Source organism: Ursus arctos, unplaced genomic scaffold (genome assembly GCF_023065955.2).
Source record: "Ursus arctos isolate Adak ecotype North America unplaced genomic scaffold, UrsArc2.0 scaffold_19, whole genome shotgun sequence".
In the NCBI taxonomy this organism is placed as follows: Eukaryota; Metazoa; Chordata; class Mammalia; order Carnivora; family Ursidae; genus Ursus; species Ursus arctos.
Genome location: NW_026622863.1, coordinates 14476508 through 14504219, shown reverse-complemented (window position 1 = coordinate 14504219; position 27712 = coordinate 14476508). Strand labels below are relative to the sequence as shown.

Below are 27712 nucleotides of genomic sequence, written 5' to 3'. Positions count from 1 at the left end.
CTTCTGGCTTTGTGACCCCGGGACTGTCACTTGACTTCTGATTCTCGCTTTTCTCACTGAAAGCTGGTGGGGTAGCTGAAAACTGAGATAATTCCTATGAACTGCCAAGCCTCTGGTCTGTACCATCTTGGTTCCATGACTGGTGGGATCTCCCCCTCCTGCTGCAAGGGACATTCCTAGAACTACTTTCTGTCTTAAGAGAAAGGGCCCAATTGTGATGTTCAATCTGGAGCTTAGGTTCACCGCTGACTCCCCAACCTTCTCCACCCTCCAGCTGCCTCCAGAAGCTCTGGGAAAGAACCAGGGACTCTTGGCCCATTGCTGTCCTTACCAGCCATGGGACTTTAGGTAAGTCTGAGCCAAAAGCCCCCCTGAGCCTTTCCTCAGCTTTAGAACGGGGAGTCCCCGTCCTCTGAGTCCTCAATATCTGCCTCTCACGGGCCCGAGATACACAGAAAGCAAAGACCTCCCTTGCAATACTCAGAGTAGTTCCCTCTCCTTCACCACATGCCCCCACCCAAATCGGCCTCCATCAGATGCTATCAGGGTTTAACCATGCAAATCAGAAGCAAACGAACTGACAAGCGAACTGCAAATCTTGCAAAAAGTGTGCGGTTTCACGAAGCTGATGTGACACGGTACAAACGAAGCGCCGCAGATGACCACAGAGGAAGAGAACATCACTTAGGGAGAAACGACCGAGTGCTTCCAGATAGAACTGCTTGAGCTGGGTGGCACAGTGGTTAAGCGTCTGCCTTCAGCTCAGGGCGTGATCCCAGCGTTGTGGGATCGAGCCCCACGTCAGGCTCCTCCGCTATGAGCCTGCTTCTTCCTCTCCCACTCCCCCTGCTTGTGTTCCCTCTCTCACTGGCTGTCTCTCTGTCAAATAAATAAATAAAATCTTAAAAAAAAAAAAAGAACTGCGTGACCACCAAAGGATTCCGAGTGACCCTTGCGCGTGACACTCTAATAGATTTGCCAAAATGACCCTCTTTCTGTCAAGAGACGATTCTTCTGACGTCTGCCCGGTTGCAATCACAATCTAAATAAGTGTTAATCATGAGCTAAAGCTATTTTTTTTTCAGCACTTTTAGTTTCCTTTTCAAGGCAAAGTCTCAAGGCTGGGGACTCGTGTGGTTCCCCTCACAATCTCTGTGAAGTTTTGGTTATCTTTTTAGAAGGATTCACCGCAGGGGCGCCTGGCTGTCTCTGGCGGTGAAGTCTGCGCCTCTCAATCGCAGGGTCCTGAGTTCAAGCCGCACGGTGGGTGCGGAAACTAGTTTAAAAAAAAAAAAAAAAGGATTCACCGCAGTCGCCTTGCAGGTACAGGATCCGGCGAGGAGAGGCGCCCGACCGCCTCTCCCGCCCGCGGGCAGAGGAAGCCCCACCGCCGCAGGGCGCACGCTAGAGCGCCGCGCGGTAATTGCTTGGGGCCCGCCAGCCCGGCCCTGTCGCCGGCAGGAAGCACCGAGGCACCTCGGAGAAAAGCTCCGCCGGGCGGGCCAAGTGCCCCCACTACGCTTCTCTACACGCGTGAGGCGACTCTGGTGAACCCTTCTGTGGTACAAAGGGGAAACTGAGGCCCGGTGACGGGCAGAGCCTCGCTGCTCCGCGGCCGCCCGGCGGCAGAGCCGGCACTAGAAGGAGGCAGGTAACAAAAGTGAACACTCGGTCAGCGCGCCCCACGTGCGGAGCCCAGGACAGGCGGTGCCCACTTCTGCTGCAGGGCGCCTAGTGCGTCGTTGGCGCTCGGGAAACCGGAGGTGGGAAAGCCGAACCCCGCGGGGCCCCCAGACCCTGCCTTCCGTCCCCCCACCCTCGGCCCCCAGCGGGGGTGGGGCCTCTGTCCGAGTCCCGCTCGCTCTCCAGCAGAGCCCTCCGCCCCGGCCCGCGCCCCTCGCCCCCGAGTCAGGCCGGTGCTCCCACCCCAGCAACTCGGCGGGCCCGGGTCACACTGGGGCCGCCGCTGGCCGGGGCCCACCGCCCCCGCCCCGCCGTCTCCTCTCCCTCCCCTCCCCCCGGGAGGGAGGAGGAGACTCGGCGGCCCTCCCTCGGCCCTCCAGGCGGCGGCCGCAGCAAGCCCCGTGCCCGCTCCGCCCAGCCGCGGCGGGTCGGACGTCCGGAGCCCGCGGGTCCCCGGCCGAGGTGAGCGGGGGCGGCAGTGCAGGGGGCGGCAAGCCACTGCGTCCCGGGAACTCCATCCAGACGGCGAACCTTCCGCGGGAGGGAAAGGGTTAAGTTGGGGGCGTGCTGGAGGAGAGGGGCGCAGCGTCCGCAGCAACCCCCAAACTCCGAGCAGAACTTCTAGCCCCCTTCCCGGGCTCCCCCCACCTCCCGGGGCCCGGGACCTCGGGTGTGGAGGGGCTGCCGGTGTTGGGGGGGAGGGCAGGGCCGCCTTCGGAATGCTGCGGGCCGGGACCGGACGGGAGGGGGGCGGCGGGCGGGGGCGGAATTTGGAACCCTCCCGGGGGACCCAACGTGGTCACCATGGCGAGTGCGGGATGGACGGGCGCACGAGCCAATCGGAGCACGGCGCCGCCGCCCCAGCCCGCGGTGGCCGCCAATGAGGGCCGCGCGGCGGGGGTGGGCGGGACCGCGCCGCGCGGGCCCGAGAGCCCCTCTGCCCTCCGCCAGCCGCTAGAGGGAGCGGGGCGTCTTTGCCGGACCTGGGCGTCTGGGGAGGGGGCGAGGAAATGAGGGCCGACGCGACTTCTGGCGTGGGAGGGCAGAAAGCGAATTTCTGGAAGGAGCTGGGTCAGTTAGAGCGATGGCTCAGTGCGAGGAGAATGGAGTGGGCCTCAGTTGCCTCACCGTTCTGATGGTGCCAATGGATGATAGCTGGCAAGTCCGTTCTCCGCCCGGGGCTCCTGCTTCTGTATCTTAAGCGTGGGTTGTACAGACCTGTATGGGGGTTGGGTTGGTTCGGGTTGCTTCAGGTTGGCACAGGGTCTGCCCACTTGTTGGACAGAGCTTTTAGGAATCTTGGTAGTGCCCCTCCCCATGGTACAGGCAAGGAAGCAGGCCCAGACAGGGCAGAAAGTTGCAGATAATCACACAGCCCATCAGTGGCAGAGCAGGGACGGGTGGGATGACCCTTCTACCAGAGAGAATAGTTCAAGTGCCTTCAAGGCACTCACTCTCTCCCATACCAGCCATGCCTGGCCACTTGGCCTGATGCCCGAGGACCCCGTCTTGTAAATGTTCCCAGGGGCATCATGCCCTTAAGGTGGACATAAACTAGGAAGGGGGGCATCCAATCCCAGCACTAGGACCCCGTCTTGTAAATGTTCCCAGGGGCATCATGCCCTTAAGGTGGACATAAACTAGGAAGGGGGGCATCCAATCCCAGCACTCCAGCCCTACCCCTCAGGTCACCCCTACTTTACTGCTGGTCCTCTGTGTGGATGTGGGAAGCAGCTGCTCCACTGGGCTTACGTTGGCCCATTATGAAGAACGGAGTTCTGAATGTGATCTAGGACATCTTTGTGGCTCCTCAGTCTGAGATGGGGATACCTGGGACAGGCCAGAGGTGCCTACCCCGGCAGGGAGTCAAGTCTAGCCTGGAGGCCCTGCTTCCCTCCTTCCTTCCTCTCAGTCCTCTCCTGGTGATCCAGTGGCTGAAGCCCAGGCAGCAGGTCCGAGGGACAGGTGCCCACAGTTTGTGGGCTGACCAGCCTTGGACCCTGCATTTATCCAATCAGGCTGTCCTCTGCGGTTTCCTGCTGGGCTCTGCTCCCTGCCCACAGCCAGGCCTGTGGCCATAGGCAGCTCCAGAGCGCCACCTGAAAGGTTCTGGAAGGACAGAGGGGGTTCTGAGTTTGAGGGAAGAGTTGGGCCACCGGGCAACCCCCAAACCCCTCAGCTGGCCCCCATCCAGCCTTCAGCATTGCTCACTTCTCTCACTAGATATTGAGAGTCATCTAAACATGCTAAGGACAAAACATATAGCGCTTAGGCTACCTCAGGTAAGAGGACTGATCCCTGACCTGGCCATGAGATGACCTCTGACTTTGACCTTAGCCACAGACAGTTTCAGACACCTGCCTGCTTCGGAGCCTGGCCACAAAATAACTGCTTATCCTTAGGATACCTCAATCTTCCTTCTTCACTGGGGGACCCCTAACTGTCCATCTTCTATCCATCAGCCTAGAAAGCATTTATGCAGCATCTGCTGTATGCTGGGCCCTGTGCTAACAACCAGAGAGACCGAGATTTCCTCGTGACTACTGCTGAAGAACAGGGAGGTGCCAGTGCTTTGGGAACACTGGCTCACTCTGTGTGAAGTCAGAGAAGGCTTCCCAGAAGAGGGTCTTGAAGGATGTGTAGGAGTTTGCTGATGGAGAAAGAAGGAGGGAGAGACCTTCTAAACAGTTCCACAAGCAGTGGGAAACAGTGGTCACTTTCTGTGGACAAAGTGGATGAGGGTCTAGCCTGCGGCAAGTATGGGATCAGAACATTCTAGTTTCTGTCCTAGAGTGGGCCAGCAGCTGCCTGGCACAACGAGGATGGCTGTGGGACTGGGGTTCAAGAGCTCTGAGTCCCATTGTGGGGGACTGCCCAAATAAGGGTAGGCAAGGTCATGCTTTAGCCTTCTGCTAGCTTTAAGCAAAGTCTGTATCCAAGGCCTGTCCTAGAAGCTGTGGGTGACACAAGTGTCCCACCTGGGTCAGGGAAGCGTGTGTAGCAAGAGGAGAGGGCATCTGGCCAGATCTGGCCGCCGTGACAGTTTGTAGGGCTGTGCTCCCGTGGAGCAGATCAAGGCATTTCCTGGAGGTGGTGGGGGTTTCAGAGTCCGGAGTGGAGAGGGGGTGGGCATTCCGAGTTGGGGGAACAGCCTGAGCAGAAACCCTGAGGATTAAAGCTGGGGGAACAGCCTGCGCAGAAACCCTGAGGATTAAAGCAGGAATAGACCCGTCTGGCTGGTGGGAGGCAGGAGAGGGGAGGATGGGGTGGGGAAGGCTCTCTGGGGCCTATGGTTGCTGATCCTTCCCCGACCTGCTTAGGGGGGTGGTAACACTCTAGGGGAATCAGGAGGCCACCCCACACACAAAAAACACACACCCTATGAGAAGAAGGCACTGAGCCTGGTGGGGAGAGGACGGGCAGGGAAGCCAGAGCCTGTCTCTGTAACTGTGAGCTGAGCTTCTGTGTTGCAGGACTCTCAGTGAATGTGTCCGTTACTAGGGCTATGTGTGAGTGTGTGTCCCCCAGACTGTGTTATGTGAGCGGGGTGGGAGCGGGGGTGAGGGGCCGCGTTGCTAGGCAGGGTCTGGCTGCCCTGAGTCTACACGGGGTGCAGGGTTCCTGGTGTGCTGGGGAGTGGGCTTCCAGAGAAAACCAACTTTGGGACCTCCATACCTTCCCCCACGTGTGCACACACAGCCTCCAGGGGACATTGGGCTTACCAGAGGAAAGGCAGGAGGGCTGTCCAGAGCTCCTCTTTCCCCCTTGCTCCCCTCCCTCCTTCCCCAGCCCCCAGGAGGGACTGGGCCAGGCCGCTGAGAAGGGCAACAGGAGCTGAGTCTGGAGCCCACCCCTGCCTTTAGCGTGGGCGCCTGGAAGCCATTAGGGGCCTGGGTGGCGCCTGCCCTGCCCCTGCACAACAGGCTGGAGATTCCTGGAAGGAGCCCGCCCCCACCCCGCTGAGCCCCATGCCAGGCCCGGCGGCTCCCAGAGGCAGAGAGGATATGGCAGTGGCCCCCTCCCTGCCACCCTCTCTGTTTAGGGGAGGCCGGGAGGGCCCAGCAGACAGAGCCTGGAGGACCTTCCCACCACTCCCCAGAACCAGCACAGCTGTGGCGGGTGCGGGGCTGGCACTGGGATTTCCTGCCTCCTCCCCTCCCCCTCAGGCGCTCATTGTTTTTCTTTTCCAAGAGCGTCTCCTCATGGAGCTGGGCCAGGAAAATGGGGAGAGGAGGAGTGGGAGTGCCCGTTTGCGTGTGTGTCCGTGTTTGTCTCAGGGCTGAGTGTCTGCATGTCTCTGTGTATCCGTCTGTGTGCCGGGCCGCGTGTGTCTTGGGCTGCGTCTGTGACTGTCCGCCTCCCGGTGAGCACCTCTGCGCATCCGTACCGCTGTGTGCGTGTGGTCCGTCCCGGTGGACGTGTGCCTGCCCGTGTCTTCGTATCTGAGCTTACGTGTGTGGGATTGCCTGTGTGTCTGCAGATGTGCGCGGGTGTGCAAAGATGTCTGTGAATGCAGATGGCGTCTGGGCCAGCCACCTCATCGCACAGGTGGGGAGACTGAGTCAGAAGGCATGCAGCCTGCCAGGGAGTCAGTGTTATACGGGAAACTGGAACCTACCTCTCTGGGGCCGTGTCTGGGTGTGTGACTTTGTCTCTGAGTGTGTCATTAGTGTTGAGACATACATGTTTGTACGTATGAAACTCTGGATGGTGACAAGGCATCACCAAATACTCAAGTGTCCCCAGCTTGGACTATTAAAATGCAAATTCCCAGCCCCATGCCTACTGACCGTGAGTCGCGGGGGGGGGGGGGGTTACCCAGGAACTGCATTTTAAACAAGTGTCCACGTGACTCTGAAGGCCCCTTGATCAAGCGCACTGGTCTCCCTCACCCCCACCCCACCCTCATTCTACAGGTGGAGAAACTGAGGCCCAGAAAAGGGGCAATGACTTCCATGAGGTTGCTGACTGAGCTGAGCCTAGGACTGATACCTGGTGGAGGCAAACAGACTAGAGAGATACAGTAGGATCGCTGGACAGCACTGAGACGCTAATGGTCCCGATGCCTGTCCACATGGTGGGAAAACCTGCCATGCCTGCTTGGACAGGGGACGACAGGATAGGCAGTGGAGGCGCCCTGGGTTGGCGTTGCCCGGAGAGAGGACAGGAGAGGGGCTGGGGCGCCGAAGGCATTGGCCAGGGCAAGGTTAGGGCCTTGGAACCGGAGCTGGGCAGGGAGAGAGGGGCTGGGGTGGGCCTCGGGGACAGTGAACAGGTGGTGGGATCGGGGGCTGTAGCTCCTTTTGCGATTGAAGAAGTTTTGGAGTTGGACTCCTAGAGAGCATGAGCTTGGACTTGACGCTAGAGAGCCGTCACTGCTATCGCTGACAACGAAGGGTGTGGCTGCTGGCATGATCAGGTTGGCATTTTTAAAAACTCCCTCTGGCTGCTGCTGTTCAGAATGGATTTGAAGGAGGCACAGCTTCCCGGGGGACAGGGCAGGGAGGTAGTGGCTGCGGTGGCCCAGGTGGGAGGCGATGGCGGTGGCCTTGACAGGTGAGTGGCAGTGTAGGAGGAGGGCAGATAGCTCCTTGTGATGTGTGGCAGACAGATGGACAGGACTTGGAGGTGGCAGGGAGGGGGGTGCGGGGAGAAAGCAGATTCCAGAATGTCCTCCACAGCATGAAGGAGTAAGGAAGTGCTCTTCTCCCAGTGGGGGCATCCAGAAGGAGGAGCTGCTTGTGGAGGGAATGGAAGTGAGTTCCAGTTTGACCAGGCTGAGTCTGAGTTATCTGAGGAACACGCTGATGGAGGTGTGGTGGGGGGTGGGGGGTTCTGGAGCTCAGCCTGGGCTGGAGAGAGGGAGAGCCCTTCCAGCCTCTTAGGGGCAGAGAGGAGGGGGCCATGGGCCTTGGGGCAAGACCTGGAGTCCCTGCCCATCTGATGGCTTCCCTTTTTGATGTGAACTCTGCCATTAGACCACCTGCTGAGAGTGAGGGGTTAGAGGTGGGAGGAGGGTGGGGAGGGGACAGAGCTGGTTGGCCGGGCAGTGTTGGGAGCAGCCAGTGTTGAGGCACTTGGCTGTGGTGCTGGTGAGAGCCCCACCAGCGGTGCACTACAGAGGAAGAGCTGGCCGTTGGGGCAGAGGGGCCTGGGGGGAGGATCTGTGGGACAGGCCCAGCTGAATGGGGAGGGGAGAGCATGACGTCCCAAGGGGCTGCTGGTGAGGGTCAGTGCAAGACCACCATGGAGAGGGTGACAGGTTGGGGACAGAGAGGAGAAGGACATGGGTCTCACTTCTTTTAAAGTGATGTGGCCCAGAATAACAGAGCCCGGCAGTGGGACCTCTCACCAGGCTACACCCCCACCATCTGGACTCCGGCTTATTTCCATCCTCACACCAGAGCTTGTGTTGCTTTCACCACACCCTTCCCGGTGTTCGCAGTTGGGCTCCTAGATACTGTACCTGGAGTCAAATCTGGGCTTGAACCTTTCCGAGCCTCCCTTTTCCTCTGGGGTAAATGGGAGCCATTTCCCTTGAGTCTACTGAGAGGAATAAATGAGATCGTTCACATCAGACTGTGGCGCCTGGCCTTAGTCGGACCTCCACAAGTGTCACTGCCATTGGCATCATATGCTGGGACGGAAACAGTGGCCAAGAGCCAGCCCCAGTCCTCAGCAAACTCACAGCCTGGGGTGAGGATGGGGCACAGGCGGGGGCACAGATGAATGGTAGGCGAGGTTGGTTACACTAGTGATGGAGACAGAGGCAGGACAGGCCACCTGGCCTGATGTGGTCCTGGAGGACTTCTAGGAGGAGGTGATAACTCAGATAAATGTTAAGGCTGAGAAGAGTTAGCCCAGTGCGGGAAGAGGCAGGGAGGGGAGTCCTGGCAGCAATGCCAGCGTGCAAGCATGTTGCACTTGGGGTGGAGATGGGGAGTAGTACAAGTCATTCACTGGGTGACATGGGACTTGAAGGTCAGGGATGCCAGATCAAGGCTTCAGATCCGCTGCCTTGGGTGCAGGGTGAAGGGACTGCAGGGGGGTGTCTGGAGGCCAGCGAGGAAGCGGTTACAGGCCCACGCTCACCACTACAGCCTCACTGGGGCTTTCCTGGGGCAGACGGTTTCTCTCCTCCCGCTTTTGCCCATTACGTTTCCTTTGCCCGTTTTGCCCTTCCTATGCCTGAGCTTATGGGTATGGACAGATGGGGGCCACGGCCTACTAACGCTTGTGTTCTCCCACAGGTCCGAGGAGGAGGAGGCATCCCCCACCCAGAGGCCCGGAGAGCGGTGGGGAGCGGTGGCCGTCATGCACAGGGGGATCGCGTCCTCCGGGCATCCCCGGTGCCGCCCCTGAGTCCTGCCCCGAGTTGGAACCCAGGGCCCGCCCGCACGGCCGCACCATGAGCCACGGGCCCAGCCCCCGACTGGCCGAGTCCCCGCAGCTGTCCAAGGGCAGCCTGCTGACCATCTTGGGCAGCCCGTCGCCGGAGCGCATGGGGCCGGCCGACTCGCTGCCGCCCACGCCGCCCAGCGGTACGCCTTCGCCGGGGCCGCCGCCCGCGCTGCCGCTGCCACTGCCGCCGCCGCCCGCGCTGCTGGCCGACGGGGACTGGGAGAGCCGCGAGGAGCTGCGGCTGCGGGAGCTGGAGGAGGCGCGGGCGCGGGCCGCGCAGATGGAGAAGACCATGCGCTGGTGGTCGGACTGCACGGCCAACTGGCGCGAGAAGTGGAGCAAGGTGCGCGCCGAGCGCAACCGCGCGCGCGAGGAGGTGCGCCAGCTGCGCCAGCGCCTGGACGCGCTCACCAAGGAGCTGGCCGGCGCGCGGCGCGAACGCCAGGAGGCGCAGGGCGAGTGCGAGGCGCGGGGCCGCGAGCTGGCGCGGCTGCGGGGGGCCCGGGGGGCCGCCGACAGGACGTCCGACGGGCCTGAGCCGGAGCCCGAGAGGGAGCAGGAGCCGGTGCGCGACGTCGGGTCCGAAGTGCCCCAGGGCAGCCAGGTGCGCACGGCGCGGGTGGGGCTGTGGGGCTGGTGAGGAGGCGGGCTCCTGGGCAGGGCCCTTGGCGCTGGGGTCCAGAAGGGGGTGCGGCCGGACTGAGAAAGGGGGATAGGTCCCCTGGGAGGCTTCACTCAACTGCATCGGCCTCTGCTCCTCGGGTCCTCAGGACAGCATTCTTCCTGAGATCCCTAGGGTGGAGAGGCCTGCGATATGGTGGCCCTAACACTCCCACACCTGAGCAGTCAACAGAACCTTAAAATCGTCCCTTTGGGGCAGGAGCGGGATCGAAGCTCGCGCCTGGTAGGCATCTGTTAGCCGCAGAGCTGAATCTGTTCATTCGTTCAACTTGAATTGGGGGAGGGGGGTGTAGGGAGTAAACGCGTATAATCCCATCGGTCAAAGCTGAGAGGTAGGGGGTTGTCAGGGCACTAGGAGCACAGAGAAGGTCCCTGAAGCAGGCTTTGAGAGGGGGCCTCACAGAAGGTTTCCTGGAAGAAGTCCTGTTTCAGCCGAGACTAGGAGGATGTGGACGAATTCGCTGTGAAGTGTGCAGGCAGGCAGTGTAGGCATGCAGAAGCCCAGAGGCCGGGAATGACAGCCCCCATCATTCTGGGGGCACCTGCAGAGAGCACGAAGCTTGGCATGCGCAGGGTCTGTGTAATGCTCACAATCCCAAGAGGCGTTTGCTTTGTAGATGAGCGCGCTGAGGCACAGGGAGATGAAGTACCCGTGTCTCCCAGCTGGTGACTGGAGTACTGGGTAGTTGAACCCAGGTGAACTGCGGAGACCATGGTAACAGCATGGCTGGAGCATGAATGGTGGGTGTGGAGGGCAGCTCCCCCTGACCAGCAGGCCTTCTAGGAGCAGAGTCCCAGCTCAGGTTCCTCCCAGCTCCATCCCCAGACGGTCCAGCTCCTCCAGCTAAGATTCTTGGCCGCCCTTTCCCCTCCCTTGCCCAGCGCCTGCCACCCCTGTAGGCTGGGGTGGGCCTGCTGCCTCCTGGTGGCCGAAGCCCCCGCTTCCCCGGGCATGCCTGGTGTTGGAGGTGGCCTTCCTTCATTGCTCCTCTCTGCAGCAGACATAGCCCCTGTCAGCCAGCCTCCTGGTGCTCCTCCTGTCCTGTCCTTGCTGTGGCTGTCAGTCACACTCCAGGAGGTAGCAGGTACAGTGGCAGGAGCCTTGGGGTTGCAGTACGAGTTTTTTTCCTCCAGCCCAGCCACTTCTGTGTTCTGTGACTCAGAACCAGTCCCTTCCCTCCCTGTTTCCCCATTTGTGAAATAGGACTTTGGACCAGGTAGTTCCCAGGGCCACTGTCCCCATCCAGAGAGGGAAACTGAGGGCCAGACAGGGAAGGAGCTGGCTTAGACTCATCTAGAAAGGTCGCAGGGGAAGCCAGGCTGGCACAGAGGCCATAGACGTCTCAGGTCTGTGGTCAGAGACAGGCCTTTGGTGCAGCAGGGGCAGGCTGGAGGGGCAAGAGGAATGGAAGCTCGGGGGCTTGGCGCTGAGTTCATAGTCCCTCACTGCTTCCTGTCTCGGAGCTGGTTCTGCTCACAGGGGCCGCCTTCCTGTGTCACTTAGAGTTTACTCCTGAAGAATGGGATCTTAGAGCCGAAATTCCTTTTGGGGGAATCTAGTTCTTATCCATTGTAGAAGTCCCTGCTTCTACATCCATTCATATCAGTGTCCCACCGTATGCTTGCATACTTCCAATGACAGGGAGCTCACCACATGTCTGGGGAAATCTTCTAGGGTACAGGGAACTTTGGTGGCTGACTCTGTGTGCAGTTCCATGAGGTGAAGGGGAGAGGCCCAGAAGAGGGGGTGTCTCTCCCTCCCAGGGATGGAGAGGCAGGCTCCAGAAGAGAAAATTGGGGCCCAGAAGGCTGTGTGACTTACCCAAGGTTACCCACCAAGCCAATCTGAGACACAGGGCCTGGGAAAGGCCATGAGGTCAGCCAGGAGGCTGAGGGCTCAGCAGCCACTGGGCCATCCTCCACCTTGATCCCCACAGGAGCTGGAGCTAGTGGAGAGCCTGCTGAAGAGCAGGCCAGAGGAGCCTGAGGGCTGCTGGGAGGCTCGCAGCGTGGGGGCCGGAGGCCCACGGGGCAGCTCGGGCCGCCAGGAGCGCAGCCGGCTGCCCTGGGAGGACACGGCCGCCGTCGAGGAGGAAGCATCCAAGTTGACTGCCCTGCGGCTGCGGCTCGACGAGTCCCAGAAGGTGCTGCTCAAGGAGCGAGAGTGAGTCCTGGCAGGGAAGTGGGGCCCCGGGGGGCGGGCCGGGCCACACCGGGGCACCCTCAGAATTGCACAGCGAAAGTCGGAGTCCTGGAACGGGAGACTCGCTGAAGGTGCCTGGCGCTGTTTAGGCTTGAGTCTTGGAACTTTAGAGCCGCATGTTCTAACTGGAGCACCCAATGCAAGTTTTGTTTTATTAATTCAGGTAACACGTAGCGTGCATTTGCTCTGGGTCAGACCTGTGCTCAGCAGTGAGGATATAGCCATAAATGAACCCAAACCCTCCCCACCCCCCGCCTCATGGAGCTTATGTCCTAGAGGGGAGAGCACGTCATGGGCAAAGGGAAAAGCAGGGAAGGAGAGTCAGGGAGGTCGATGGATGGCAGGTGGGAATTCGGGTTTGGACTAGTTGAATTCGAGATGACGGGGAGGCAGCTGGGTACATGAATGAGTCCAGAGCTCACGAGGCAGATCTGGGCTGGAGGTAAAAACTCAAGAGTCAGCCGTGAATAGGTGATTTCAAAAGCTGTGAGCGGGGTGAGGGAGGTCAGAGGATGGAGGCCTGGAGCCATCCGACTTTAGAGATCAGAGTAAGAGCCCGGTGGCAGAGGAGACAGGAAAAGGGAGTCCGGAAAGGGTCAGGGAACCCAGGAGCACCTGTTTCACACAGGAGGGAGTGAGCAGCTTGGTCAAGGAGGAGGACGACTAAGGGCTGACCAGCGGATTTAGAACATGGAGATTGCCGGAAACCTTGATCAGGGCACAGGCCTGATTATAATGAACATTTGTAGCACTCCCTCTCTGTCCAGAAATTAAATGCATAGATATCATGAAGGCAGAGATCAGGGGCTGCTTCTATAAATCAAGGAACACCAGAGATGGGCCACAAACGCCCAGAAGTGGGAGGACTGGTTCCCTTCGTGGGCTTCAGACAGGGCCAACCCTGCTGATACCTTGATCTCGGACTTCCAGCCTCCAGAACTGTGAGACCATAAAGTTCCATTTAAGCAAGACGGACAAAAAAGCGAAGTGTTTCACTAACTGAAATATAAAGCAGAAATGAGGGGAATTTGGGGCGCCTGGGTGGCACAGTGGTTAAGCGTCTGCCTTCGGCTCAGGGCGTGATCCCGGCGTTATGGGATCGAGCCCCACATCAGGCTCCTCTGCTATGAGCCTGCTTCTTCCTCTCCCACTCCCCCCTGCTTGTGTTCCCTCTCTCACTGGCTGTCTCTATCTCTGTCAAATAAATAAATAAAATCTTTAAAAAAAAAAAAAGGAAGAAATGAGGGGAATTTATAATACAGTATACGTATTATGACGTGGACGTGCTCAGGCCCGGCCCCACTAGGGGAAATAACTAAGTGCAGTCAATCCTTGAACAATGTGGGGGTCAGGGGCACTGACACGCCCCCCTCGTGCAGTGGAAGATCTGAATCCCCAAATTCGATCCCTTCGAAACTTAACTAATAGCCTATTGTTGACCAGAGCCTGACCGATAACAGAAACAGTGGATTAACGTGTAGTTTGTGCGTTCTATGTATTACGTGCTGTATTCTTACAATGACGAAGAGAGAAGAAAGAAAACATTAAGAAAAAGAGAGGAAAATACAGTACTGCTCCGTATTTATCACAGTGACCCGCGTGTGAGTGGACCCACGCGGTTGAAACCCGTGGGGTTCAAGGGGCAGAGGTAGTCAGAAGCGGTGCCTTCACAAAGAAGGGTAGTGACGTTAACCCTCCCAGCAAATGCTTTAGGCGGCCCGGCCTCCGAGTCAGGCTTTGTGTGGATTGGCTCAGGTAAGTCACCTCCCAGGACAGCCTCAAAAACAGCAGATGCAGGTCTGTGGGGTCCGCCACTCAGATAGACCAGCGCGGTCGAGGTGGTGACAAGATTTCCTGAGAGGAACAGCCTCTGGTAGGGCTCTGAACCAAGCAAAGCGCAAGGTTCCCTCAGTTTGTACAGCGAGTCTGTTCCCGGGAAGCGCTCTGCGAGTACAAAAGGTGCTTTCTGTTTATGTGTAAATCAGAGGGAGGGTGTAGGCTCCGATGGTTTGCACACCCGGGGCTGTCCGACAGAACACGCACATGTTGCAGGGGACGCGGGATCATTCCTGGGGGGGCGGGATGGCCCTGGGCCTTCAGTGCAGGACGTAGGCACCCCTTGTCCCTGCCCTCGGAGCGACCGGTCATGCAGGGCTACCGGAAATGCCCCTTAGAGGGTGTCAGTCTCCTCTGAGAAGCCCGTGTTAGAGGCGTGAGATGTCAGGCTCCCCCAGGGGGAGGCCGGGGAGGGGAGGTCATGAGGCAAGGATGCTGAAGAGTGAGGATAAGTACAGCTCTTCATTGAGCACCTACTGTGTGCCAGGGCCAGGCCCCGTGCTCGTTTCCCACAGCATCTCATTCGCGCGCAGAGTGCGAAGTGAGGATTGTGGGAGACCCCCCACCCGGTGATGATGACAAGAGGTGACCCCTCCATCTGAGACCCACTGGACAGTGTTTTCCAACATTTCTGACCCCAGAACCATGTGTTCGAACCAAGCCTTATAGGCGATGACCGTACATAAAACAGGAACAGAGGTCAGATTTGGCAGTTAAGCCAGAGGCGCTCAGCCAGGCATGGCCGATGCCCTGGAGTCCTGGTCACCTCCCCACGTCGTGAGCTGGGCACCCTCAGTTGTGCAGGGGTGTGGGGTACAGCTCCAAAAGGAATGCAAAACCAGGGTGCCTGCCACAGTATGGGGTGCCAGGGCCTTGAATGCCGAGGCAAGGCCTTCGGACACCGGCTCCAGGTGCAGGCCACACGGGTCAGCAGAGGGCCTCGGTGGGCTCACCCCCATGTCTTCCTCTCCTCCTCCTCTCTCCAGGGATAAACTGGCCCTGAGCAGGAGCATTGAGAAGCTGGAGGGGGAGCTGAGCCAGTGGAAGATCAAGTATGAGGAGCTGAACAAGACCAAGCAGGAGATGCTCAAGCAGGTGAGTCTTGGAGACGGCGGGCTCCCCAGAGGAAGCAGCGTGGCGCTGTTGAATTTCGGGGAGAAAGGAGGGAGTTCAGGCATTCCTCGCCAGACGCTGGCCACACGCCATCCGCTGTTCTGAGCGTGGGAGCGGCCAGTGTCCCTGTCTTCAAGAGCTCACCTTGTGGGGGCTCTGGGGTGGGGCACGGGTACCGACAGTAACCAGGCAGATAAATTTGTAAGCTATGAAGCAGTCAGGCAGAATAAGAGAGATGGGGTGGTGGGTCAACAGTGGCATCTCTAAAAAAATAAATAAAATAATAAAGTAGTAAGTAAATAAATAAAAGTTAGAAAAAAATGAATGGCCTCTCTCGGAAGGTGACATTTGAGGCAAGACCTAAAGAAGCCATCCTTGAGAGGATAGGGGGGCAGACTTCCTGGCAGAAGGCGCAGCACATGCAAAGGTCCTGAGGCCAGAGTAAGCCTAGTGTGTGCAGGAAGCAGAGGAGGGAAGTGAGAGACAAGGTTCCAAGGGAGCCAGACCTCCCTGGGCGTCGAAGACCACCCTGAAGGGGAGGAGCCTGGATGTAGCATTCATCGGGTCCAGTGTGTGCTCCATCTCACCGATGCTTCAGGGCCATCAAGGAAGCTGGACCCTGACGTCCGCATTTGATAAATGTCAAAACTGAGGCTCCACCTGGCGGAGAGGGGATTCCACCGCTGCAGTTTGGGGACTCAGGGCAGGCTGAGGTCCTGCTGGGTGGCCGTGACTGCCTCCTGTGCGGGCCCCTGTGGCCACCAGGGGGCGCGGCCACCCAGAGAAAGTCTGCTGCACCAGCTGCTTTTCAAGAAGGTGCAAAGACTGCCCCCCCCCCCCCCCCCGCCAACCCGGACCTCAGAGCTTGAAACTGCCCTGGAAGCCACCAAGACTGTCTCTTGGTAGAAACTCTCAGGAAATATCCTAAAAACCCCCCTCTCCTGAAGCAGCATCTCTGGGGGATGGATCCAGGAATCTGCCTTTTTAATCTTTCCAAATTATGAAGTGGAATCCTTTGCAGCAAAGGGAATAAAACATGAATGTTCAGTTTAACAGAGAGTTATAAAGATTCTCTTTTGTAACTGGCTTCTTTCCCTCAGTGTTATGGATTTGAGCTCACCCATGTCATTGCACTGAGAGTTTGTTGGTTTTCCTGTCGTACAACAGGGCATCTGCACTATACCGCCATCAGCCCAGGCGACCCCGATGTGGCCAAGCCCGCAGCCACACGCAGACCCTGTTCAGGTCCAAGCTTGGGTGCATTCAGTCCACAGGGCTACCCAGTGCCACGGCCATATGGGGATGCAAAGGTGGACAGACAGACAAGCTCTCTGTCTTCCCGAGCTCACATTCTAGTGAGGATGGAGAGTAAAGGAGGCACCCTTGTAGTCAGGGAGGAGGAGAGAGGCCTCCCCGAGGAGGCGGCGTTTAGGCCAAGGCTTGAGAATGCAAAAAGTCCTGTAAAATAACTTGGAAAGAGTGCACCAGGTAGAGAGAACCATATGTGCAAAGGCCCAGCAGTGGACAGGAACTTGGTGTGTTTGAGGATTCAAGCCTGGAGCACAGTGAACTAAGGGGAAAGAGGAGAGATGGGCAAGGGTCCAACCATATTTGTGAGACCATGGAAAGGAGTCGGGCCTTATCCTAAGGAACTCAGGGTTGAGGGTATGAGTGGATTTATCTTTTTAAAGAGCTCGTTCTGGGCTACTGTCGTGGGAGGTGGGGTAACAGGAGCCACAAGTGGACACTGGGAGGCTAGATGGTCATGAGGTAGGAGATGTGAAATGCCGGGAGCAGCACCAGCGGTCGGATCAGGCTCTCTTCTGGATTGGGCTCCACGTCAGGCTCTGCTGAGCCCTCCTGCCCCAGCGCCCACCCCGTTGCCGGTTCCGGGATATACCCGGGTGGTTCTCACGGAACCAGGCCGCGCTGTGTCCTGCAGCTCAGCATCCTGAAGGAGGCCCACCAGGACGAGCTGGGTCGCATGTCCGAAGACCTGGAGGATGAGCTAGGCGCGCGGTCCAGCATGGACAGGAAGATGGCTGAGCTGAGGGGTGAGGTGAGGCCGCCTGTGGGACCTGGGAGGGCTTGGATCTGGGTGGGGGGCAGGGGCCAGGCCTCCAGTAGCCAACCAGCTCCGAGGAGGGCAAGAACCAGGTCTGCACGCTGAGGCGGGGACAGCCACACCGGGGAGGTGCTGTGGTCTGCAGGGGGCGACGGGCCTCTCTCCCACCCAGAGACCAGAAGCTCCCTCTCGTCCTGCACACCGTGAAATCAGCCCAGGTTAATTATAGCTGCTGCAGCTGGATCTGCTTCCTGGAGCCAAAAATGGCTCTCGAGGGGGAGGTGGGGGGGGAGCACACAGCTCAGGCCCTTCTGTCCCCTCTCCCCCGGGAGCCCTGACCCTGCCCTGCTCTGTTGCAGATGGAGCGGCTGCAGGCGGAGAACGCGGCCGAGTGGGGTCGCCGTGAGCGGCTGGAGACTGAGAAGCTGGGCCTGGAACGGGAGAACAAGAAGCTGCGGGCACAGGTCGGGGACCTGGAGGAGGCGCTGGCCCGGCGGCGGAGACAGACAGCCAGCGCCCTGGACTGTGACCTGCGGGCCAGCCAGGCTGCGCTTTTCGAGAAGAACAAGGTGGGTTAGCAGGTGGTACGGCCAGGGCAGAGCACCTACTGTGTGTCCAGCTCCAGCCCACAGGGGGCAGGGGACCCCTGAAGTACCAACGAGGGACAGAGAGGTGGCCCCGGAAGCCGCTCCTCCCGGGCATCCCCTTGGGCCCGGGCCCGCGCAGCGCTTTCTGTTTGTTTTATCGCTCAGCCTCTGAGCAGGACGCGACAGGCGCGCTCTGACCCCGAGTGCCCTCCCGCAGGAGCTGGCCGACCTGAAGCATGTGCACGGCAAGCTGAAGAAGCAGTTCCAGGAGAAGGTGGCCGAGCTGGCGCACGCCAACCGGCGGGTCGAGCAGCACGAGGCAGAGGTGAAGAAGCTGCGGCTGCGGGTGGAGGAGCTCAAGAAGGAGCTGGCCCAGGCCGAGGACGAGGTGAGCACCCGCTGGGACCCGCGGGCGGCCTCAGACCTTGGCGGCGGCAGGAGCAGGGCTGCAGGCCCTCCCATGTCACTCATGGGCGTCTGGGGGAGGGTGGATAGGTGTGCGGGCAGGATGGAGGAGTGGCTGACTAGACTAAAGGATGGGTGAGTGGGTGAGCATGTAGGTGGGCCGGGTAGCACACGGATGTGCAAATGGAACAACAGGAAAGTAACTCCATGCGTGCGGGCACGGATGGATGAGAGAATAGAGGAACCGGTGGATGGGGAAGGGAGGGGGAGAGGCAGGGAGGGAGGATGGATGAGATGTAACCAGAGATGTCTGATAAGTGGCTAGATGGATGGATGGATGGGTGGGTGGGTGGGTGACTGGATAGGTGGGTGGATGGGTGGGTGGGTGGATGGATGACAGGTAAGTGTATAGATGTCCAGGAAGACAGAGGACTGTGGACAGTAGAAGGATAGCTAGGTAACTAGACTGGCTCAGCAGGTAGAAGGATGAATGGACAGAGAGAAGGGCAGAAGGATGGGCAGATGGGATGATAAGCGTGTCTGGGAGAGTGGAAGCGGATAGATGGGGTGAATGGGTGGCTGAGTGGAATCAGCAGTGGTGAGTGGGTAGGTAGGTATCTCCACGGGCAGATGTCATTCCACAGATGAACGGTCAGATGAACAGACCCATTGGGAGAGACGGCAGGCAGGCTGATGGCTGGCTCAGTAGCCTGGGGTGTCGGAAGGTGTGGAGATTTGGAAGGCAGGGGCAGCAGGGACGGTGAGGAGCAAAGGCATGCGTCCTTGGAGGAGGTGGGCCTTGGTCTGGGCCTCAAAGGACGGACAGGGAGCGCTCTTGGGAAAGGCAGAGAAATGGCAGGAGGGGCTGGGCCTGGGGAGATGGCCGGCCAGGCTGACCCAAGGGGACCTTCACGCTCCTGGCCCTGCTCCCCCGGCAGCTGGACGAGGCCCACAACCAGGCCCGGAAGCTGCAGCGGTCGCTGGACGAGCAGACGGAGCAGAGCGAGAACCTGCAAGTGCAGCTGGAGCATCTGCAGTCCAGGTGGGCGTGCCGGTGGGGGTGCCGGTGGGCGTGCCGCCTGCGGGGAGGACCCCGGCCGGTCACGGAAGCAGGGCAGGGAGAGACTTCCGGGCAAGCTTGGAGCCCCCATCCTGGAGCCCCCATCCCGGCTAGAGGGGAAGGCAGCGAAGGAAGAGATCCGGGACCCCTGGGGCCAGAATCCTGTCCCCTCCAGGCAGGAAGGGCCAGGGCCAGGAAACCAGGGAAGGGGAGTGCAGGAAGTGAGACCAGCTGGGAGCCCTGGAATCATCTCCTGCCTGCCACTGGCTGGCAGGTGGGTGGGTGGGTGGTGAGAGGGAAGGAGGGGGGGCCAAAGAGGGTAGGTCCAAGATGGGGCAGCGGACAGGGCCACAGGGTCTGGGGAGTCATGGACAGGAAGAATAAGCAGCCCCCAGGGTCCCTGGGCTGCAGCGCCCCCAGGCCGGCTGGGATCTAAGCGATGGGAAGGCAGGGAGGCTCGGAGGAGCCCCAGCCCTGATGGTAGGCCCAGCCCGTCAGCTGCAGCCTTCACGAGGGAGGACCGCAGGGTCTCTGGGGGACCCACCCAGCACACTCTTCCTCCCTCCCCTGACCACCCCATCCCAATACTCTGAGTTGCCCCTTCTCCCTGCACTTTCCGTAGGCCCGTAAGGTGACAGAGAGCCGAGTCCAAGGCCCTTCTTACTCCACCGCGCCCACCAGCCAGGGCCCCCACCAGCACAGGAGCTCTGCTGACTTCCTGTGCCAGGCCCGCGCCAGGCCCTTACTCACGTTCTCGGATGTCACAGATAGAGGGACGCGGGCGCTGCAGCCAGACTGCTTGGGTGGGTAGGAATGTGCACTTAGGGGCCGTGGAAATGGTCTCTGTGGTCTTGGGCCACTCGCTTGACCTCTCTGTGTCCATTTCCTCATCTGTAAAATGGGCATGATACAGTACTTACCTCGTGCTTGTGAGAAATCGGTGACCTTACCAAAGTACCTGGCACAGTCTGACGTGCTGAGGAACTGTGAGCTGCCGCCCTTGCTACTGCCCCGGGGCGCAGCTGGGGCTGTGGGGGGGGAAGGGACTTATACTTGGGTCCCATGTTGTGCCACCAAGAATCACGCTCCTATGAGAGAAGGGAAGTGGAAGATATTTTTTTCTAGGAAGCTGGCAGAGAAGGAAACTAAGGCCTAAGAGGATGAGCGTCTCCACGGCCACACAGCCGGCGGGTGGTCGGGCCGGACCGCCCCCTTGCCGTCAGCACCCTGGCTTACGGAGCGTGTACGGTGTGCTGCGTTTCTAGGGCTGGGAGTGCAGGCCATGGTGCCAGGCCTAACAGCTGTGTGACATGGCCCGCCTGGCGTCCGTTTCCCCATCTGCCCGGGGTGATGCCCATAACATGCTGCACGGGGGCCCAGGCGTGAGTCCAGCTCGGACTCCGTGTCTGACCGCGCTGCCCGCTCTGCCCCACCCCAAGCACGCAGCCCTCGGAGGCCGCCGGGCCCCGGGCTTTACCGCAGTGTTGGCCACGTCCTTCGGCCACACTCATTCCGAAATGGGCAGGCAGGCTGTACCCAGCCTCTTAAGAGCTTCCAGCGGGGAGGGCAGGGCTGCCCAGGACCGCTGCCTCGTTTTATTTTCCAACTTTTTGTGCTTTAATGTTCCGGGGACAGCTCACTAAATCACGGCCCAGTAATGGAGGCCCCCGCCTGGGCCCCTCCCTGCCGTGTTAATAATTCATGCTTTCCAGTAAGATGGAGCCAAGGCGGCCACTCTGCTGGGGGATGGGCATTTCCTCCACCACCCCTCGTAAATTGGGGCTTCAGGAATTTCAGTGTGGGGAAGAACCACGGCGGAGCACTTTCTCACTGTCATGGGGGGTATAGGGGACCTCAGACCGCCCACCCGCAAACTCTCTCCCTGGGGTCTTTGGAGCCTGGCATGGGTTCGAATCCTAGCAGGTGACCTTAAGTGGCTGCTTCACCTCTCTGGCCCCAGCCCACTGCAGAGCCCAGCCTCACTCCCTGCTGTCTGGGGGACTAGGCAAATTACTTGACCGCCCTGTGCCTCAGTTTCCTTATCTGTCAAACGAGGGTGACAGTGGCACCTCCCTCATCTCAGCAGCCTCTGGGAGGATGCTGTGACATGAGGTCCTGGAGGGGAAAGGCCCCAGCTGGTGCCTGGCAGCACGGACGTGCTGGGGAAGGGCTGAGCTGTTCGCAGCAGCCGTGATAGACTGCCCCCAACCCTCCTGTCACCCGGCCCCACAGGCTCCGCCGGCAGCAGCAGAGCGCCCCCCTCTTCGGGAAGATCCGAAGTGCTCGCTTCGGCGCGGAAGAGGCTGGGGACGGAGCCAGCGACCTGGACGAGGACGAGGACCTGCAGATCCAGGTGGCCTAGAGCTCCCAGGGCTGGACATGACTGGCCTGTGGCCACAGGCCCCTGGTGCCCCGGCTGACTGGCCACTTGAACTGATGCAGCTGCCCGTGCCCCCTGCCATGGCGGACTTCCTCCTCTCCCAGGGTGGGCGCCGATGGTCCCACCCCAGCAACACCCCATGGAAAGGAAGCCATGGCCTCATGTATACGTCTTACATGTACATTTTATATATGTGCGTGGGGTCCTTGGACCCATTTGGTGTCATAAACACAGGACCACTCCAAGGCCTGGTCTCGGCGCCCCCGTCCACCCAGGACCTTCATGCAGGGTTGAGGGGGATGTCAGAGGGGGCTGTGGGGGCCTCGACCCAGGCTGCCACTCTGAACCTTGGGGGGGTCTGGTGGAGCTGTTTACAGTACAGTGTGATCAACCCAGTCTTTTGTAATAAATGGAGTTTGGGTTCTCGGGCAGAGTCTTAAGAGTGTGGCAGATGTGGGCAGGTGGTGTAGGGAAAGCATCAGCCCGCGTCTGGCACCCAGCCTGAGCTAGGAATGTCAGGTGACTTGCTGAATGAACAAATGTGGGGAAGAACGAATGGATGACCATGTGAGCTGCTCGGTGGTCTGGAATCCGGCTCCTGTGAGGGGAAGGAAAAGGTATGGTGTGTGTCTAATCCGGAGGAGAGGAGGCTGCGATTCTGCACCGGGTGGATTCAAATCTCTGCCACTGCCCCTTACCAGCTGTGCAGCCACGGGGAAGTGACTTGACCTCTCTGAGCCGCAGTTTCTCCATCTATAAATTGAGGCGTCTCCTACAGCTATCGTGAGAGTAAGATGAGTTCGTTTGCAACTCAGTAAAGGTTAGTTATTATTGAACTACTTGAAGGCATGCCCTGGAGAGGAGGGATTTGCCATATGGCTCTGCCACAAGGGATGAAGCTCAGGTGACCAGAGGTAGGTATAAACACAATAAATAATAAAGCCTTTTATCTTTCGCCCAGCCCTGCTCTAGGTAATGAAATTGCAGGTAATTTTAATTTTTTTTTTTTGATACTTAATTTCTGTAGCCTCTGCAACCAGCAGATTTATGTGAAATCTGGTGGAGACTGTTATTCAGAGCACAGGAGCGCATGTTTTCGCATTTGCAGGTCGAGGTGGCATTGAGACACCTGCCCTTCGGGAGACGCTCTAGATGAATTCTCGGCAGCGGGCCTGCCTTCCGCAGAGAGAGGCTCTGTCACACGGCTGTAGCCGGCGGGAGAGGCGTGCAAGGGGCAGCTGGGGTCCGTGCCTGCGCGGGGAGCTCACTCAGCGGCTTTCTCTCCTGCGGCGTCTGAGGGGCCCCTGAGGACACAGTGCTGGGCCGCAGACAGTGCCAGAGCCCCGCTGGTGCTACATCGGGGCCCTGAACGGTTCAGCTGTTGCCTAAACTAGGGATGACACTGAGTGGGGTTTGCTCTCATGGCAGAGAGGCTGCGGGTTCGCTCCTGGGCTCTGAGGAGAAAGGAAGGAGCGGGCCAGGCCCAGCCAGGGGAGCGACCCGCCAGGGGTCTTTCCCCACAAGCCAGGGCCCGCGGAGGGGGGGGTGGGAACGCTGTGGGAAGAGGGCCATTTCCTGCCAGGGGTCTTTCTGTTTTCTCTCCCAAACAGGAAGTTGGCCCCAGAAGAGGCTGAAATGCTGCCCTTTGACCCCCCAAGAACCAGGCCCTCACTGACAACTGCCCTGTGAGCCGCCTCCCCAGGCCCCAGGCGGACCTGCCATCCACAGACACAGAGCAGAGCCGCCGGCGCAGGGGGCTCCCCCAGACTCCGTGGCACCTCCAGCCCGAGTGTGGAGCGGGGGCCCCGTTCCCGCCCCCGTCTGTGGGCAAGGCCGCTCCTTAGAATGTCCGCAAGGCGAGGGTCTGGCCTCCCACTTCACTGTCCAGGGAAAAACCGAAGGCTCGGGTGGGGAGACAGCCACAGCCCACAGGGCTGGAAGATTCTCTAGGCCTGGAGCACGCTGCCTCTCTGCTCACAGCTCTCGCGTCCCCTTGTTCATGGGGGCGGCAGCGGCCAACAGAAGTGCCCACTTTGGCTCCCGTGATGCTTTACAGTCGTTATGACACGCATTGCTAATATCAGTAATGGGGAGTTTCTCCGGAAAATGCAGGTTTCCTTGTCGTGAGGGGTCAGCACGTCGGCCCAGGCTGGGTTCACGCTCCCGTGTGGTCGTGGCCCCCGGGCGGACAGGCAGGTGCTGCCCGAAATGGGGCACAGGCACCTCGGTAGGTGCAGCCTTACTCTGCATGCGCCTCGTTACGGGCACTACCGCCTCTTCCTTCTTTCGACCAAGGATGCCGAGCCTCAGAGGGAGCAAGTTACTAGCCCAAGGCCGCACGGCTCGCTGGTAGGGAGGCTGGCATTCCAGGTCAGGTGGATCTGCGGCCAGAGCCCGAGCTCCTGACGACGGGGTTCCTGCCCCCCACCCCTCCAAGGCAGGGCCCCTGCCCTCCGCTGCAGCCCCACCACCCTCCACTGGGCCAAAGACCCTGCAGCTGCAGTCCTGTTGCGCTCCCTACTGCCACCAGAGTTGCCCGCTCGACCGTCAGAGTCCCACCAGCCCTTCCAAGCTCGGCCTGCTTGGCTTGGTTCATTCCTCGAGTGGTAGCGGGCTGCGCGCTTGTCCACTGCTGCGGTCCCACCAGATGCTCCTGGAGGCCGGAGAGTCCTGCTGGCAGCCGGCAAGGTAGCCTGGGTTTAGTGGGCATCTTTGAAAGAGGCGGGGGAGGGGAAGGGAGTGGGAGGGAGGGAAGATGGATGGTATGGTAGAAGGCTGAAGCCAGAACCGCCCCCCCCAACTCCAGCCCCCTGCGGTGCCTGCAGGACCAGTCCCGGATGGGTCTGTGTGCTGCTCAGATAAGAAGTCTCCCAGGGCAGATGGTCCCTACCAAAAGCAGCCGCAGCCCAGGGGCAGCAGTGCCAGGGCCTATCCTCCCAGGCCTGGAGTGCCCAGACAGGCTGGAGAACCGGCTGGGCCAGACTGCCCCACCCAGCCCCTCCTCCCCCTGCAGGGACAGGCTGGGGGCCCTGGGGTCTGCCTCTGAAGGCTTGGCCTCCCCTCCCCTTGCTCTCCAGCAGAGGTCATGTTGCCAACCTGACTCTGGGCGGTGGGGGGGCAGCCCCTAGGGTTGCCTGCATGGAAATTGGTCCCCGGGAGTGACCCTGCACCCGAGCACTCCAGATAAACCTGGCGTCTAGCCCCAGCTGTTTTGGATGGGGGGAGGGGGGCTGTGTCTCTTGGCAAGCCCCTGTCCCTCTCTGGGCTCTCATTCCCCAAACTAAAATGAGCATGATAACAACTGGTTTGTCCAAACCCACATCCAATAATAATAATAGTAATAATAATAATAATAATGACTTTATTAACTCTTCTGGCTTCTCTGCTCTGCATTCCCTCCCAAGAACCCAGTGCCCTCTCTGCCTGGGGCCGGCTGGCCACCCTGGGCACCCTTCTGGGGCAGTGAGTGGGACATTGGAGGCAGAGGTGGCACCCATCAATCAGCCGCAGTTCTCAGCCCCCCACCCAACCACCACCCAGCTCCTCTGCCTACTAATTGCAGGGTTGCGAGATGCCAGCTGCCTCCCAGGCCCCAGGCGGACTCCTCCCCATGGAGTGGGGCTCCCTGGGAAGCCTCCCAGTTCTCCTCCAGCCCCACAAATCCAGCTGCGTTGGGGATTGTCTCCATGGTGCCAGACTCCCCCTTCCGCAGGAGGTCGCCTATAAAGGTGTAAACATAAAGCCGCCTTCCGTGGTTTTCCCACTTCCCAGGCTTCCCAAAGTCAGAGAGGTGCATCCTAGCCTTCCCTTACCCCGCTCAAGAGCTAGCCATGGCTCCCCGTTGCTGGGCAAATACGGTCTCATTCCTCATCCTGGCCCCGGGGGTGCCCTCAACATGCCCTTAGGCATGTTCTCCAAGTCAGCCTGCTCTCAGGTCCCTGTTACTCTCTGATGGTCTCAGGTCCCTATTACTCTCTGATGAAATCCAGACGGGCCCTTGCTATGACCTCTCTCCCCACCCCACTGGCTTCGTCAGCACTGTCTCTGCCCCTGCTCCAGTGGCCTGGTTGGCCTGGAAGACAGCTCTGCCAGGAGCTCACACCTGGCCCTCCTGCTCTGAGGGCAGGGGTCCTGCCGCTGGGAATTTGGCTTTCCCCAGGAGACGAGGGAGATTACCGTTCAGAGCTGATTCTCCTCCTCCAGGGGGTCCTTTAATTTTTGCCTTTACAGCCTGGGAGGTGGGCAATGGCAGGACGGGGGAAACGAGGCCCAGAGAGGGAAGGGACCAGCCAGTGGATGAGAGGATGGGGATCTGAACCCAGGAAATGGACGGGCCGCTGTTCTCAGCTACAGCCTGAGCCCGAGTCTGGGGTCTGAGCCGGTTCAGAGCGGGCGGGAGGAGGGAGCTGATGACACAGACATCGAGCCCTCTTCCCTTCAGATACCCTGCAAGGCCCTCTCGTCCCGCACCGCACTTCAGCCTCTAACTTAGGCAGCTCGGGGTTGGGAATCTCCTTACCTGGCTGAGTAAACCGAGGTCCAGAGAGCAAAGCAGCCTATGCAAGGGCCCCCAGCAACTGTGACCTGGCACTCCCTGGGCCCTCTTAATAGTGCTGTGACCCTTCGCTCCTTCACCTTCTCCATTATCATAGTCACTTGAAGCAGCGCAGCCAAACAGACGTGGCTTCACCTACACCCCTGCTAGGCACCTGTGCCCCTCACCCGCCTTCCTGAGCCTGCCTCAGTTTCTACTGCGGGGTGCTGTGGGCATTAGCGCGTTTGCCAAGCTCCGAACAGTACCCCTTCGCTTTTGTCCAAGGACCCCATCGAGTCTGGAAGTGCTGTGCACTTGTCCCTGGGGCGTGGGGATCTTTGTCTGGGATCTGCTCTGCCCGCAGGCACCACCCACTCAGCCCCACTCCTCGGAGCAATCTCAGAATCCCCCACCCAACCCCTCGCCCTGTCGCCCAGGTCTCTTGATTCCAGGTTGGAATGAGGCTGGGGGGGGGGGGGGATAGTAGCACTGGGAAAGCGAAGGCACCTTTTTCCGTTCCTGGACCACCAGCTCCGCCCCCACCAACCGCACCCCAGTGACAAACTGGAATTCTGTGTGTAAGAAAATCCCTTGAGATGTGGCTGGTGGGAATCCCTTATCAGATAAAGTTTATCTGATCCCCCCCCCCCACAAGGGCTGAAGTGAGGAAGCTGCCAAGCGAAGGAGGGTGGGCTCAGAGAGAAAAAGGTGCCATACCAGGCAGCCTGCCCCTGACTACTGATGCTCATGACAGCCGGGTGAGGTGTCACGATTATTCTCCCACCTTAGCAGGTGCGAACACTGAGGATGAGACCCCCAGCAGCTTCCCCAGGTGTCCTAGCCGCTGAGAAGCAGGATTCGAACCAGGGCCACCACTGTGCAGAGCCGATGCTGGAACGCCGCAGCAGCGGCTCCCGGGGCCCTGGGAGGTCTGGATGGATGGCGTCACTTCTCCTCTCCCACCGTGCCCTGCCACCTCACTGTACCAATGTGCTGGCTTCCTTTTTACTCCTTCAGTACCCCAAGACCATTCCTGCCTTGGGGCTCCAGGCATGCTGTTCCTTCTGCCCTGAAGCTCCTTTCCCTCCACATCCTTCCCTGGCTCCTCTCGCCGCACAGAGATTCCCTCTCCTGGGCCCATGAACCTCCATCTCAGCCCCTTGACGTTGATTTTTCCAGATGGCTTCTCCTTTTGCAAGTGCCCATTTATTCCCCTGCCTGGTGCTGACTTCCCGCTCCCTTCCAGCCTGTGAATGCTCTGTGGGCTAGAATTTGGGGTCCTTTTTAGTCACCCTCGTAGCCAGCAGCTACACCTGCCACCTAGCAGGAGCTCACGGAGTGTTCGGCAAGTGAACGATGAGTGAATGGATGAGCAAATGAATGAGGGAGCCTCCATGCTCCTTCTCAGGCACCTGCTCTGGGTCCCCAAGGCCAGTCCCGGAGGCTCAGGTCGGTCAAAGGCAGTAAGAGATGAAGTTATAAACCAGGGCCAGCAAATGGAGTGTGCAAAGTTTTTTGAGAGGAAACTCAAAGATGCAGCGCTATTAAAAATTGATATTTCAATGAGATAATCCCTCTCCTAGGCTTTTAATTGATTGTCTAAAAAGCCTTCCTCTGTTGTTATGCTTCTCTATTTGCAGGGACCATTAATTTTTTTATGGACGGTCAAACCCAGATAAAGTGGAAAGGCTACCACATGGCTGATCCCAAAACAGTAACCAAGGCGCCAGGGACGACATCTGGGGGTCGGCCAGGACAGGTGAG

General features: G+C 59.5%; 1 protein-coding gene across 2 annotated transcripts; it reads left to right on the top strand.

Annotated features, from left to right (window-relative positions):
- The first annotated feature begins 1402 nt into the window (after positions 1 to 1402).
- Positions 1403 to 27712, top strand: CCDC102A (coiled-coil domain containing 102A). Of its 2 annotated transcripts, none has more exons than XM_044382411.3 (10): positions 1403 to 1763; positions 8934 to 9688; positions 11703 to 11929; positions 14791 to 14899; positions 16860 to 16976; positions 17342 to 17551; positions 17787 to 17957; positions 18913 to 19016; positions 21267 to 24102; positions 27589 to 27712. In XM_044382411.3, the coding sequence occupies exons 2-9, from the start codon at positions 9092 to 9094 to the stop codon at positions 21394 to 21396; spliced, it is 1665 nt and encodes a 554-aa protein (XP_044238346.1). In that variant the 5' UTR covers positions 1403 to 1763; positions 8934 to 9091; the 3' UTR covers positions 21397 to 24102; positions 27589 to 27712. The 2 variants fall into 2 exon arrangements, with proteins under 2 accessions (XP_044238346.1, XP_026350629.1); XM_026494844.4 differs by lacking the exon at positions 1403 to 1763 and adding an exon at positions 1916 to 2145.

Bases quoted from the DNA above. Each gene is read 5' to 3' on its own strand.
- CCDC102A (XM_044382411.3), top strand. From the start codon at position 9,092: ATGAGCCACGGGCCCAGCCCCCGACTGGCCGAGTCCCCGCAGCTGTCC. The intron at 11,930-14,790 runs GTGAGTCCTGGC...TCCTCTCTCCAG, and splicing joins GTGCTGCTCAAGGAGCGAGA to GGATAAACTGGCCCTGAGCA. The intron at 17,552-17,786 runs GTGGGTTAGCAG...GCCCTCCCGCAG, and splicing joins CGCTTTTCGAGAAGAACAAG to GAGCTGGCCGACCTGAAGCA.